Raw genomic sequence first — 14675 nt, 5'->3', positions numbered from 1 at the left:
GCCCTTTAATGATTCTACCCTCAGGTCTTGATAGTCTGGAGCAAATTCCTCATTTCCCAGGGTCTGTTTCCCATCCCTAAGGTCTTGCCCTCTCAAAGGGCTTCCAGCTCACACCTATGGGGTGGTAACCTTCCTCATCCCTGAATTGAAACTTTTTTTTTTGCCACTCCTGTCAATTGGCAAGTTCTCTCCTAGCAGCCGAAGACATTAGAAACCGAATTGGGTATTGGAGCAGATGTGAGTCATCCGTATTCGTATAAAAACTATGGAATAAAACCCATTATGGCCCGGGAACGCTATGTGAAGCAGCATATGGAGCCAATGTAAGCTGGGAAGAAGAGGAAACTGTGAAGTCCAGGGCATATGCTCCCCAGCGCCTTTGGCTGTGGGTTTTCACACTTTGCTTCTGGTTGCCTTTAGCTGTCCTCCTGTCACTCTCATTCAGCTCACTGCAGAGGCTGCAGCGTTTTGTTCCTTTTGGATCTGATTCCCCTTGTCCCTCCTCTCTGCCCACTGCGTGACTTCAGTGAGAGTGTGTGTATGCGCATTTGTCCTCCATCTGCATGCTTATTAGACCTGCCACCACCAGCGAGATGCCCTCTGTGCCCAGCCTAATGAGACTGCACCTACAGAGGCCCAGCAGCTTCCTGGTGAGAACTTTACCCTTTGTGGGACGCAGGGAAATGTAACCGAGAGCAGGGCAGATTGGAGCACGCCGACCCAGCACTGACAGAGGTCTCCAGCAGCAAAAGGTACGGCAGTAAGAATTCAGAGGTGTCTGTCTTTAGTCCACAGTCGTACAAACACGAGTCTTTGGGCCTGTTTTTGCATCCTGCTTTGTTCAAGTTCTCTACCTGTAAATAATACATCAGCTCCCTTTTTCTGTGTTCCTCTTCTTTTTCCTTGCCACTGTAGATTCTGTCAAACTGTATGTCCCGAGTCTCCTGCAAGTCCTTTTTATAAAGTGAGTGATAGGATAGTTTAGGCTGTGTGGTAAATGAGAATGAGCTGTTTCCAACCCTCTTACTTCCTCTCTCTGCCACATTGGTGCATCTTTGTCAAAAGAATAAAGCCAACAGGCTTTTCCTCTTATCTTCCCCGAGTAGATAGGTGGCTTTATCTGAGGGATCCGAGCCTCACCTTTCTGGATCTTTCTCTATCCATTAAACACCTCCTTTCACCACCCTACTCCCCTCAACCCCTCCTTCCCTTTTTTTCCCCTTCTGTTCCACTGTATAATTTGCCTCCTGGAAAGGGATTTATATCTTTGCATTTCAAAAGCCTGCTCCTTTCTTTCATTATTTGAAATGCCCCCAAACTTTCTTTGTTCCTCACCCAAATGCCAAGTAAAAAACTCACTATTGCTGCAATGATATGCCTTTGCTGGTTGTGAAAGTGGTGTGATCTTCAGAGCTGGTGTCCTGCAGGGACCTGAGCCAGGGACCACCCCTCCCCCCATGGAAAATGTAAAGTTCTAGCAGCATGAATGGATGACCCAATTAGCTTAAAGAAAAGTAGAGGGAAATTCTTTAACCTGAATTACCTAGCAGGGTCTCTGAAAGAGGGGAACAGGAGCAGGAAAAGAAATGGAGAGATCCAAACAGAGATTTCATTCATTCCCCAGGACCCAAATTTCAGAGAGCCACATCTGATAGTCACACGCATCATCTCTGAGAGTCAAAGACAGTCTTGTTGTTTAGTTGCTAAATTGTGTCCGACTCTTTGCGATCCCATAGACTGCAGCACATCAGGCTTCCCTGTCCTTCACTATCTCCCTAAGTTTGTTCAAACTCATGTCCATTGAGTCCGTGATGCCATCTTAAGTTTAGAGCATCAGTGAAAGGTGGAAGCAGGCAGGAAAGTTCAATTCCTGGAAGAAATGGAAACAGGAGGCCTCTCCAGTCTGGCAGGAATTTCAACAATGAGAGGAGCCACGCATGCCCCAGGGGTAGAAATGGGACAAATCTGGCTCCCAAGACAACCTGCTGCAGCCAATGGCAGCTTTTTGTAATCAAGTCATTAGGAAGTGTTGCACATTGAGCAGGGTGACCACATGCCCCAGTTTGTTTAGGGAAGTATTTTCCTGGCAGAATTATTAATAGTGCCCCCTTTCACTTTTAAGAAATTCCTATTTTAGGCAATAAATTAGATGGCCATTCTAATGGACAGGAGGATTCCACTGATGTTGCTAAAAGAGGATTGATCATTTTAGGTGACAAAAGGGTCTTTGCTGTTCAAATTCTTTTGTGTATGTGCTGAGTTTGGGGTAGCTTCAGTGTTCCTGTGGGGCACTATTCTGAGTGAATGATATTCAAAACATTTGTTCAAAGAAGAGAGACAATGTGGACATACTGAGCCGGCTTTAAATGGGAAATCATTGTGCTACCATATCAGTCAATGGATGTCTGATCCTATCCACCCAACGAAGGCACTTGATCCACCTAGAAACTCACACATCTCAGGAAACATCCTGGCACGGATGTCTCTTCAAAGGACAGGAGGTTCCTGACATTGGACTCTAATTATTCCTCCAGCTCTCTCTTCCTCTACCCACATGCCTCTGTGGGCCATGAATGAGTGAAGTGGGATGAGGTCGGGGACAGCATAAACACAATGAAAACAATGGGACTGATATTCAGCTTGTTGGAGACACAGTGGGAAGTGGTGGGGTCCATTTAGGACTCACAAGAAAGTAATCCTAATTGATCATTGCCTGTGAAGATGAAGCAGTACCAGAATTTTCCAACATCTCAACAGAAACACAAGTCCAACTTCAGGATCTATCTTGGATTTTAACTATTGTAAACGAATTCAATTCCCACCCTTCCTCCAAAATAAATATTAGGTAGGCTAAACTAAACAGATCTGCAGACTGGATTCAGGCTGCTGCTTGCCAGTTTACAACCCGTACTTCAGGCAGAAATGTTTCAATAAGCACTGAGATTTCCTGTGTACTGTCAGTCCACTAACTTAGAACAGACACACCCAGTGAAGACAAAGGAGAAATAGTGGATCAAACTATGTTAGAATCAGAAGGGGTGTTGAAGACCATCTACTTCAATGCTTCTTCTTTTGTAATTGAGGAAAGTGGAGCTTAGAAAAGCTACCTGATCTATTTCCAGCAAGACAAGTTCTTCAATAGAGCTTGCATTATACCGCATCTACCCCAAACCCCTAATTCTCCCAAGTGACACCCCTCATTAGGTTCAACAGACCAAGTGAAACAGGGAGCTGAGATGTTTTGGGGACTAATAAGCCCAGAAGTTGTTTCAGGTAATCAGCCAAGCAATCAACAAAGATATTGTGGGCACAGATTCTGGGCAATTTGCTATAAGGAATACCAGTAAATACCAGCCTGTTCCCATCTCCTCAAGAAAGTGTAAGCTGGTGATCAGGATGCAGGCTTGAGTGCTGAAAGATCTAGTCCATCCTCTCAGTTTCCACTGAGTAATGATAGAACCCCAGGTAGAGGCGCTTCAGTCTGCCTGAGAATGAGCTAACATTGCAACAGGAAAAATCATTTTTGTAGCCATACTCTGCACCTGTCTTCAGATACCCTTGCTAAGTGCTGTACAAATATTAATTAAACATAGATTATTTGAAAAGTGCTTTTAACATTTGAACTCAATGGGGCTGCCTCAGAGAATGATATTAAAGCTAACCCCCTGTTGGCAGGATGCTGTTTATAAAAAAAAAAAAAAAAAAACTCTTTCCTTTTTGCAGTTTTCCCCAACATAGACAATTTATTTTGCCCATCCTCTGGCTAGTTCACCTTTTGTGTCATCATTTTCATGAGACAAGTGAAAATAATATTTCCCTTGTGCTCCTTAAAGCCAAATCCCCCTTTTTTTTCTGGCTTGATCCAAAGAAGGTGGGTTTGAGCAGTAATAGATGCCTGATGTACAGTCCAAGCACAAATCCTCAGGGAGAAATAATGCATCTCTTGGGGGAAAAAAAATAGCTTATACTTATGAGGTAGGAGATTTTCAATTTACAATGGTTTTCTATTTCCTTCAATTGCCAGGATAACTGCATAACAGAAAGGTTAGGCTTTCCATATATAAGGCAGACCTGCCTCTTGGATCTGGAAGGTAGATTCAAAAGTGATGAGTGATAAGCATCCCTCTGCCTCCTCCTGCACCACTGTCCCAGGGATTTTGATGCAATGCAGATCAAAGGGTTAAAATCCATTACCCAGAGAGATGGCAAAGTTCCTTTCAGTGATTTCTTCCCCCATCACTGCTCTCAGACCTGAATTCCAAATTGATTTCCTTAATAACTATTAAAGATCTTTTTAATTAAACCAGGCATCCTCTTCCTTGGCAAACTTTTCTCAGTGACATCTCTGGTTAATTAAAGGTTTAAGCTGCAAAGACACATTACATAAGAACACAGGAAGCTGCTTTGTGGCATGCCTGTGAAAGACCCTGCTGGTTCCTGCTTCAGAAACCAGGGCTGCGGGGAGCTTCCTAGCTTCTTTGAGGGTGGTGCAGGGCGTCCCAGGAGGTGTTCATAAGAAAGGTAGTTGGGGGCATCGGCTGCAGCGGGAGACTTTGGCGCGATGTCTCACACCATCTTGCTGGTACAGCCTACCAAGAGGCCAGAAGGCAGAACTTACGCTGACTATGAATCTGTGAATAAGTGTATGGAAGGTGTTTGTAAAATGTATGAAGAACATCTGAAGAGAATGAATCCCAACAGCCCCTCTATCACATATGATATCAGTCGGTTGTTTGATTTTATTGATAACCTGGCAGACCTCAGCTGCCTTGTTTACCGAGCTGATACCCAGACATACCAGCCTTATAACAAAGATTGGATTAAAGAGAAGATCTATGTGCTCCTTCATCAACAGGCCCAACAGGCTGGGAAATAGTTGAGTTTGGAAGCATTAGGGGAATGGGGGTGGGCTTGGAACACAGATGTGTGCAGTGTGCTGTAGTGGAAGTTTTGTATTATAGTTATCCTGTTTCCATTTTGGTATACCCTAGCCAGAATTGAATGTATTAGATAAAATGTGATGATCTTGTCCAATCTGAAAACCCCTTTGCCCCCCTCCCCCCCTCCTTTTTTTCACTTAAACATTTTTATGATGATTTAGATGGAAGTTGGTTTTTGTCAGTTAACGTTGGTTCCAGTCCCTCAAACTGTTCATACCTGCTTTATAACATCCACTGTACTAATCCTCCTTCAAATTGGGGTGGGGAGTGGAGGTGCAGTTTAGTTACGTCCTCAAGATAAAGTCTTGGTGAAAAACAAATAAATGTTCTTTAGTTTAAAAAAAAAAAAAAAAGAAAGGTAGTTGGGTGAGGGGGGAGTGTTCTCTTTTTTTTTTTTTTTTTGGTTTCCCAGGGCTCAATTTCTCCTTTTAGGCTTGCCATGTAAGTGTCCATCAAATGTTTTCATTAAAAGCATGCTTCATTTGGATCATAATTCACTGATACTAACAAGATATTTTTTTACCTTTTCATCCAAAATTCTTGAGGTAGGAATATACTTGGTAATCAGAGAACAACAAATAAAGCCTCTTTTCTCCCACCAACAAAATGCAGCCACCTCTACAATAGACTGTATCAGGTTCTCATAAGAAGGGGAATAAATTGTATATGTGTTTACAATAGTAAATTGCTCTGATCTGTTCACCTTCTTTGCCCTGTTTCTTTTTTATTTTTCACTTTTTCCCACCAGGACCCCTATTAAAAAATGATAGAATAGAGCGAGATATGCAGGATATCATTAAGGAACACAACTTTGCTTCCTGCAAAATTAAATGGCTCTTCAGTTTAGAATCAAACCCATGACCTTGGCTTTAAGATCATCGTAGTCTAAAATATGGCTCTCAAATATAAATGTATCAGAGTTACCTCTGATGGCTGTTAAATCAGATGCCTGTGTCTCATCTTAAGCCTGCTGAAATTCTCTGGGTGATGTTCCTTGGCACCTTGGTTTGGAAACCACTGTTCTAATCAGTACCTTCAAGTTGAGTCAGTGTCCCCTCTAGGTCTGCCTGGAAATGTTAAAGATGGTTTGTCATCCCAATGCTTTGGTCTTATAGATGACTCAGACAGGAGAAACAGAGCCATGGGAAATAGAACCTCACCAGTATTGCTGAGGAAAAGTGATTCCAATTCTGACAAGACACCAAGCAGGGTATTAAAAAGATTTTTCCACTCACACATTGTTGTTGGTCAGTGGCTCACAGCTCCACATCAATGGGCCAAACCATTAGAGAAAATCAGGATCACCTGGAAAACTTGTTTTACTAGTCATTTTATTAAAAATACTCTCAAACATGTAGGAAGTTAGACTAAGAGTCTACTCAACAGCCAGGCACAGAACACATGTACCACCAAGACTCAAATATTAACATTTGACCATATGTGTGTATACACACACAAGCCTGCATCTATAATTGCTGAACCATTAAAAAGTAAATTACAGACATGATATGTAACACCTGAACAATAACTCAGAAATCCTTTGTCACACAGTGCTCCAAATTAATGACATCCTGGCCGTAAGGACAACATTGTGATCACACGTAACTGAATTAAAATTGTGGCACTGGAGAAGACTCTTGAGAGTCCCTTGGATGTCAAGGAGATCAAATTAGTCAGTCCTAAAGGAAATCAACCCTGAATATTCATTGGAAGGACTGATGCTGAAGCTCCAATACTTTGGCCACCTGATGTGAAGGGCAAACTCTTTGGAAAATACCCTGATGCTGGAAAAGATTGAGGGCAGGAGGAGCAGGGGGCGACAGAGGATGAGATGGTTGGATGGTATCACCAACTCAATGGACATGAGTTTGAGTAAACTCTGGGAGATAGTGCAAGACAGGGAAGCCTGGCGGGCTGCAGTCCATGGGCTCACAAAGAGTCGGACATGACTTAGGGACTGAACAACAACAACTGAATTAAAAATAATTTCCTAAGATCATATAACACTCAGTTCATAACCATGTTTCTGGGAAATTTAAAAACACAAAGCAAAACTGAAAAGCAAACCTTTCTGATCAGGTTCCCAAAAAGGTTTATTCAGGTAGGTGATGATTTTTGACTGAATGATGAAGAGGCTTGTTTTGCCAATAACCAAAATGCAGTTTACTTTTTGTACTTGAAAATTGCTTGGTGATTTGCAAGGCAACTTAGTCATTATTTCATGATGTTCTTAGCAGTGGTTCTTATCTAAGGTAGATAGGAGTGACGACGCAACTGGGACCAAGAATTGTCATGACGTTCCCAGGTCCTACAGGTGAATCTCAGTGACAGCTTGGACTCTGACTCTGGGGTAGTAGACACAGCACTGACCTGAGAGCCTGGAATTGGGAATCCTGGTTCTCCCACTGCTTCCAACCCTGCCTATGGAACTTAGAGCGTTAGGCCGAACTTCCCCGGCCTTCATTATCTTCACCTGTAAAGCGAGGCACTAAGTTAATGATCTCTAAGATTCTTTCCACTTCAATCTCTCTTTGATTCAGTGCCCTTCCAGCCCCTCCTCCTACACCTTTGGCTCACCTCCATTTGGTTCTGCAGCAAACATGAAAAGGGGTAAATTGAGTCACAGGGAAATACTCATTAATAAAACGTTGATGAGAAGAGATGTACTTGACAAAATTCTTCCTGCTTGCCATGGCCAAGTAGGTCCAGGTCCTTTAAACTAAAGGAGGGTATGAACCAAAATCACAAAACTCCTCAGTAAGTCAGACGGGACAGAGGATGTGTGAAGAAGATTCTTCTTCTTCTTTCTGAGCTGGGGCAGCCCCCTAGAGAGAAGCCATCGGGCCAAGATGCTGAGCAGTTGCCTCTGATGCTGACTGCCTTAAAGCAGCATCTGTTAGAGAAGAGAGTGAATCTCTATGCAGGAGCAGGGGCCCACACATCCTCTTCCTCACTCCTTGAAAAGAAAACTGCAAAAACCTAAGAGAACATTCCTGGCAGAATCCACAGCCTCTAAACAGAAAGGGTAGGTTCAGCTAGAGGCCACCCCCCCAATTTCATTAACAAGTAACCCCAGCTTCCCCACCCTTCCCTGTATAACGAGGGCTCCATGCTGCCTTAACCCCCTTTCTGGTTCCCCCACAGCCCCTGGAACCGGTCCATGGCAGTCCTGAGGTCTGACAGGTGAGGACCAGAGCTATTTAAAATTCCTCACTTGGAGGAGATGTTAATTTTATATGTATCATGTGAATTTTTTACAACCAGAACATATTCATGCATTGCTTGTGTAATTAAAAATAAATAATTAAAATCTTTGACGGCTGATGGGTTTTTCTCTTTGGCCTCTCAAAGACAAAGCAATCCCCAGGGTGCAGCAAATAGCTCAGAGGTTTTCACGGGTGGTGTGCATGTGCGTGTGTGTGTGTGTGAGAGAGAGAGAGATGAAAGGGGAGAAGGTGGTATAGGCTCACATTTACAGGAACTGAATAGAAATGATCCAGTAATGCTCACACAACAACAATAAACATATTTAAGCACTTATATACAGGCCACGGGTACATTAAGGGGCAAGATAAAAACTAAGGCTACATCACACACAAAAAAAAAAAAAAAACTAAGGCTACATCACCATGGGGGAAGCCGGACTGGTGATGGGAGGTGGGAAAGAAAGATGTAAGGAACCAGCTCCTCTAATTCAGTCTGCTTTTCCCCCAACCTCTCTCAGAATATCCTCTCCTTTTTGCCCTCAGTGCTGCCAGACCTGTCCAGTTGGGAGGCATGTCCTCATAATGTCACTCACAAAACATCTCCCACCAAGGCTCTGAGCATGCTCCTTCTGCAGGAGTCCTTTTTCCTCATTAGGAAATTAATCACCACCAGCAGCCTGTCCTGGCCACCTCACCTCTGAAGATGCCCCCTCCACCGTGGGAGTCTGGTCTGGTCCCATCCCGCTGGAGCATTCTGGCCCCTAGCCCCAGAGGTTGAATTGCCATCGGTTTGCGACGACTTCCATACTTAAGCTTTACAGTCGGTGTGTATATGTTAACAGTTGGTATGAATACAGCGGCTCTTTGTTTTTTAAAGAAAGCAGTCTGTCCCTGTCCTTTAGGGAAGGAGCTCACCAGCGGTCAGGGTGACTGCCCTCAGATCACAGCATCCTGCTGTCTCAAGGAGGGGAGGTAATATAGAGAGCTTCTCTCCTGAAGGAGTCACACACTCTAGAGTGAGCCCTCCTGAAGGAAAGTCAGACGGGAAATGACCTCCATGCTCAGCTGCTCGATGTCCTGCTTCTCACTTAGCCTGTCCTCAGAGGGTCTCTGGTGATCCGGTTTTAATGACACACCACATCTCCTGAAATCACCGGAGGTGGACAGCATCCCTCAAAAGCACAGGACTGGAAAGGACAAGTTTTAAACCTCAAGGCTGAATAAAAGGCCTTCAGAACAACAAATGCAAAGAGGGGGCAGGCAGGCCAGCCTACACCTGGCATGACATGACGTCAAGCCAGTCTGACTTAGCGGCTAAGCACACAGGGACCAGAGTCAGAGCCCTGGGTTCTAATCCCACCTCTGCCATCGGCTGCAGACTTCTGTCAAGCTACTGAATCCTTCTGGCCCCTAGTATCCCCAGGTCATAGTTGGCCAGACAGACCTCTGCTTGTAGTCTAGGATTTGCTGCTTCTTAATTGTGTAATGTGGGCGTGTTATGGAACCTTTCTGAGCACCCGTGTCATCATCTGAAAAAAATGGCATTACAAATAGCTCTTTGCAGGGTTGTCAGAATTTAGAGACAACAGATCCAAAGCACCTAGTGCAGAAGGCAATCAATACACTAGTCATCCATCATCACCACTCACCACCATGTGATGATGGCTCAACAAGCTATCACCCTGAGGGCAAGGACCGTGTCTTCTGACCTTGGCACCCTTGCCCCACCACTTAGTGACATGATGAAAATACTCAATACTCTGTTTGATGAATTTTTAAAAGCCAGCATCTCCTTCCGTCGTATTGACAGAAAGAAGGACTCTGAAAAGAGATGCCAACTCCCCGGTGGCACCAGACATGGTATATTGGCAGCTCTGGAGGGTACGTGACTGTTTGGCTGCCTACATCAGAACCCCTTTCTATTTAGGGGGAATTCCCTCCCTGATAAGGAACTGAAACAGCCTCTCTCAAAACAGTTGAAGAATGCCAGCACTTCCTTTCCTAGCCTCCCTTGCAGCTAAAACCCAGATTTATGCTCTCCTGATCAGACCACTTGGCCAAATTTTTACATGGGAGCTGTGAGACAAAAGAGAAAGAACAAAGGGGTGTGGGAGTCATGACAGCTGAAATGCTGAATTTCTGGCACAGAAGAGGCCTGGTACTCACAGCAACAGCAGAAGCTGAGTACCTGCCCAAAAATGGCAGTGGTGCAAATCTGGTATCTAGTTGTCTGCTCATCAGACCAGAGCAACTGGAGGCAAACCTCTCAAAGCTTAGCCCTGGTTCTCTGTGCACTTCCCAAATTTCTTTTAGTATTCTGCTTCTATCCGCCAGAGTAATCTTCTGGAGCTTGCAACCCAGAATTTGATCCGGCAACATGCTTAATCTCTGGAGTTGCTTCCCCATCTTTACAATAAGGCTAATTCCTTCAGGATAGAAAAAGATGGTGTATGTTCAGTGCCTGGCATCAGAGAACTCAAGAAATACTATTTCCGTTAAACACAAGTCTAACAGCAGTCAGAGCCTCGAGCTATAGTGTTCCTCATGTTCCTTTTTGACACTGTGGTATTTGTGGTATCTTGGGGATCCACAGAGTTCTAGAGAGATCCCATCTTGTTGGTTGATTCTCTAGCTAGAGTGAGATCAAAAGGCCAGAAATGAACTGTACCCCAGGTTTACATGTAGAATCACAAAGAGCCATCCAGAGTGATGGGACCAGACTCCAAGACAGGACCAGCTATTGCCTTCAGTTCAAAGAAATCACAACTAATATCTCTAAGTTTCCTGGAATCCTCCAGATGAAATGGGTGGATCCTGGCATGAATGCTTTCAAGATTTTAATTTTTCCATTTTCGAAATTTGCTAAAACTGGGATAAGAAACGGTTGCATTTATTATCTCTTAGGCTCACAGACTGGTTTCTGCCCCTTTGTTAAGGCGCCTGCACTTCAAGGGAATTGGCACCAGGTGGGGATAGAGAGCCACATGTTCCGACTAAGGCGCCTTGACAGAAATTGTAGAGTGACTTGTAACTGCTTTAGACTCACCTTGTGGATTTGTAGATGACTTTGAAATCCGATAACTGCAAGAAAATGAAAGCCACTCAAACTGACTTAAGCAAAAAGGGGTAATTCACTAGATGTACAGCAGGGTATCTCACAGAACCCAAGGACAGTAAGGACAACCAGATCTCAAAAGAATCCCTCTCCTTTTCTCTGTGACCAGAGGAAAACTTGTCCCTAATCCTCCCAGCCACCCCCTTCACTCTTTCCTCCTAGGTCGCTACCTTTATTGTTCCCTTGTTTCACCTTTCCTGTCCTCTTTATCTAAAATAGCAGCCTCTCAGTTCCATCTATCTCTCTGGTCCTAGTGACTTTTCTTTTTCTTCATAACGTTTACTACTGCCAGAGCATATAGTGTATGTTTGTTAATTTTATGTTTCCCTTTTGCCCCACTAGAATGTAGACTCTACGAGGAAATGAACTGTGTTTTAGTTATTGTTGCATCACCTGTGTCCCGAGGAGGGTATCGTGCATAGAAGTAACTCAGCGAATAGCTCTGAATGAGTGAAGAATGAATGGGTGGGTGAATGAATGAATGAGTGAATAATCCTTGCCTCCCCTGCTACCCAAGTGTTATTCTCTGTGTCTGGGTGCTCGTGAAGACATGGTTGCCTAGCACAGGTGTCCGTGTCCTGCCCTCCCCATTCAGGCTCCTGACTAGCAACTAATTCAGTTTTTTAGTCCGATTCTTGAAGATAGAATCTGATTGGCTGTGCCCAACCTATAAATGAGTTCCTTAGGAGTCCACCCTAATTCCAAACACCTTTGGTTGCACAATGGGGTTCAAAGCACCAAAAGACCTCCAGGACTATGGGCAGAAATGATTTGTATCCCTATGTCAAAAACCATTATGGGCATGTGCTAAGTCGTGTCCAACTCTTTGTGAGCCCATGGACTGTAGCCTGCCAGGCTCCTCTGTCCATGGTATTCTCCAGGCAAGAATACTGGAGTGGGTTACCATGCCCTCCTCCAGGGGATCTTCCTGACCCAGGGATCAAACCCCCATCTCTTATGTCTCCTGCATTGCAGGCGGGTTCTTTACCACTAGCGCCACCTGGGAGGCCCATTATGGGCACAGTCTTCATGTGTGTGTGTGTGTGTGTGTGTGTGTGTGTGTGTGTGTGTGTGTGTGTGTGTGTGTGTGTGTGTGTGTGTGTGTAATCACAAAAACCAATGAGTGATTGTCCCAAATAATCCATGAGGAACTTGGACAGTCACTCCTTGTTTTTTATGATGACATACATACACACAAAATTAAACAAAATCCACATGGGCATGTCTTTCTTCATGAATTTCCCAAGGAATTCATGTTTCTACAAAAGCCCTTCTAAGTGATCTTCTCAGGAGCCCTGATTGGAAGGCTAACCTTTGCATGAAACCTGGACCCCAACTCAACCCCGAAGCAATTAAGCTTTTCCCTTGATAGACCCTTCATGCTGTGGTTTCCTTCTGTCCTAAGAAACCCTCAACCATTTCCACTTGATTATGAGCTGAACTCTTTTCATCTACAACTCCTCGCAACATCAGTTCTCTCTGTGTCTGGTCCCAGTTGGCCTTAAACTGAGACAAAGCCTCTACTGTGAAACTCCTTGTTTCTCTCTCTCCCACCCCTCACAGAGGACGAAAACCCCCCAACCAGCTTCCTCTTCTCTAGAAGCTAGAATAGGTTGCAATCACTGCAATGTTAATTAACTAACAGACTCTTGGTCTGGTTGCCCTGGCAATGCTTGCTGAAGTGTCAGAACCCTTCCAGAGCAGCACGTGCAGCGGGCAATTCACAGTTTTCTTCACACATATAAGCCGAGTGCAAGAGCGCCTGGTACAGAGATGGGCACCCGGGGACTCTCCACAAGCACCTGCTGACTGGGTGACGGTGCCTTGGCCAGCGAGGACAGTGCAGGGTCTGCTGACTCGAACATCTGAAGGCGTTTAGAGCTGGTGGCTGAGACACCATCCAAGGGGACTAGCAGCCAGTGTGATTTTACAAGAGCATCAGCATGGTGCTAACACCTTAAAAATAACCTAGAAGAACAGGGAGATTCTGTATAAGCCCTTTGCCAGGCCAGGCTGTCCTTGGACTCGAAGAGGGAAGAGCTAGGTCGATTCCTTCTGTGCCTGTCAATTCCACAACCATCTCCCGAGGCAGCAGAAAAGACTTTCCACATTAAACCTCAGTCTCAGCAGTTCCCCCATAGCAGGCTATGAGTCCAAGTCATGCTGGGTCAGATGTCCAGTCAGGAAAGTCTCCCTCACCCAACTGTGAGTAACAGAGAATGTTGGCTTTATACATAAACACAAGAACTGGCTTTCAGCTTAACTACAGACAAGCATGATATGTCTAGCCTGCTTCTTCTGAAGCTGTGTTTGTGGTTCACATCTTTAAGAAAGGTGAGTACACCCAGGTTCATCTCAAATTCAAATTTAAACTGTTTGCTCCATGACAAGCCCAATTGCTTCTCACATTTCTTTTGAAGATAAAGAATGAGTGAGACCCACTCAAGCTTGCCTACTTAAAGGAGAGTTTATTGAAAAGATATAGAACTCCCAGTCACCTGACTCAGTCAAAGAAGAAGCTAATGTCATAAATACAAGCAAGATGATGGAGCTGGGACTGAGCCAACTGTGGTCCAGATGGGAAAACGGGGTGGATTTGAAAACCACCGAGAGCATGCAGTTTGCTGAGAGAGACAATGAATATACATAACCTGTGTGAGTTAAATTATTTTACACGATATGCAGAAACTGGTTGAAGAGAAGGGCAATGTTAACTCTAACCAGAGAAGGAGTCATAGAGAACATGCCTCGGAACTGGGGCTTATTGAAAGGTGGATAGATGTAGACTGCAGGAATGGAGGAGAATGGGGACTCGAATGTTGCCTAGGAATACGTTTCAGGCTTGAGAACGAGTTGTCACACTAGTGTACTTTATACATAGCCTTCTGATTGCCCACTGAGGAGTAAAACTTGAAAAAATAAATCAGGTAGTATGGAAAGTGCATGGAGGTACTCATTTAACTTTGGCCAATGTGTGTTGGGTATCTCCTCTGTGACAGGCACTGTGATTAGCCACACACTTGACAGCACACAGGCGCTGCCCTGAAGATGCTCAAGGTCCAAGCTCAGCATCTTTACAGCCCACGGAACAGTCTCTAAAAGGAGAGTCTGAAGAACACCTGAGTCAGAGTCACCTGGTCAGCTTTGGGAATCCAAACACAGATTCCCTGGCTTCTCCTGGGACAAACCAAATAGATTCTCTGAACTAGAACCCCAGGATCCTTCTTTAAAGCAAATCCACCAGAGAGTGTATATACATCTCAAGCACGAGAATGGAGTGAGGGGGCAGAGGAGACAATAAGTATTTTACAAGAGACTGTACACCAGGCGTGACAAGCATTTTACATAGTAATTCATGTAATCCTCCCAGTGACACTACAGTGTTTATATTACTACCTCCATTTTATAGATGAA

At 44.4% G+C, this 14675-nt stretch overlaps 1 protein-coding gene across 1 annotated transcript; it reads left to right on the top strand.

Annotated features, from left to right (window-relative positions):
* The first annotated feature begins 4536 nt into the window (after positions 1 to 4536).
* On the top strand, positions 4537 to 5276 carry LOC122442638 (enhancer of rudimentary homolog). The gene has a single exon (XM_043470482.1). The coding sequence runs from the start codon at positions 4562 to 4564 to the stop codon at positions 4874 to 4876; it is 315 nt and encodes a 104-aa protein (XP_043326417.1). The 5' UTR covers positions 4537 to 4561; the 3' UTR covers positions 4877 to 5276.
* The last annotated feature ends 9399 nt before the right edge of the window (positions 5277 to 14675 follow it).

Source organism: Cervus canadensis, chromosome 5 (assembly GCF_019320065.1).
Source record: "Cervus canadensis isolate Bull #8, Minnesota chromosome 5, ASM1932006v1, whole genome shotgun sequence".
Classification (NCBI taxonomy): domain Eukaryota; kingdom Metazoa; phylum Chordata; class Mammalia; order Artiodactyla; family Cervidae; genus Cervus; species Cervus canadensis.
Note: the sequence above shows the minus strand (reverse complement) of the source record. Positions and strands in the feature narration are given on the sequence as shown.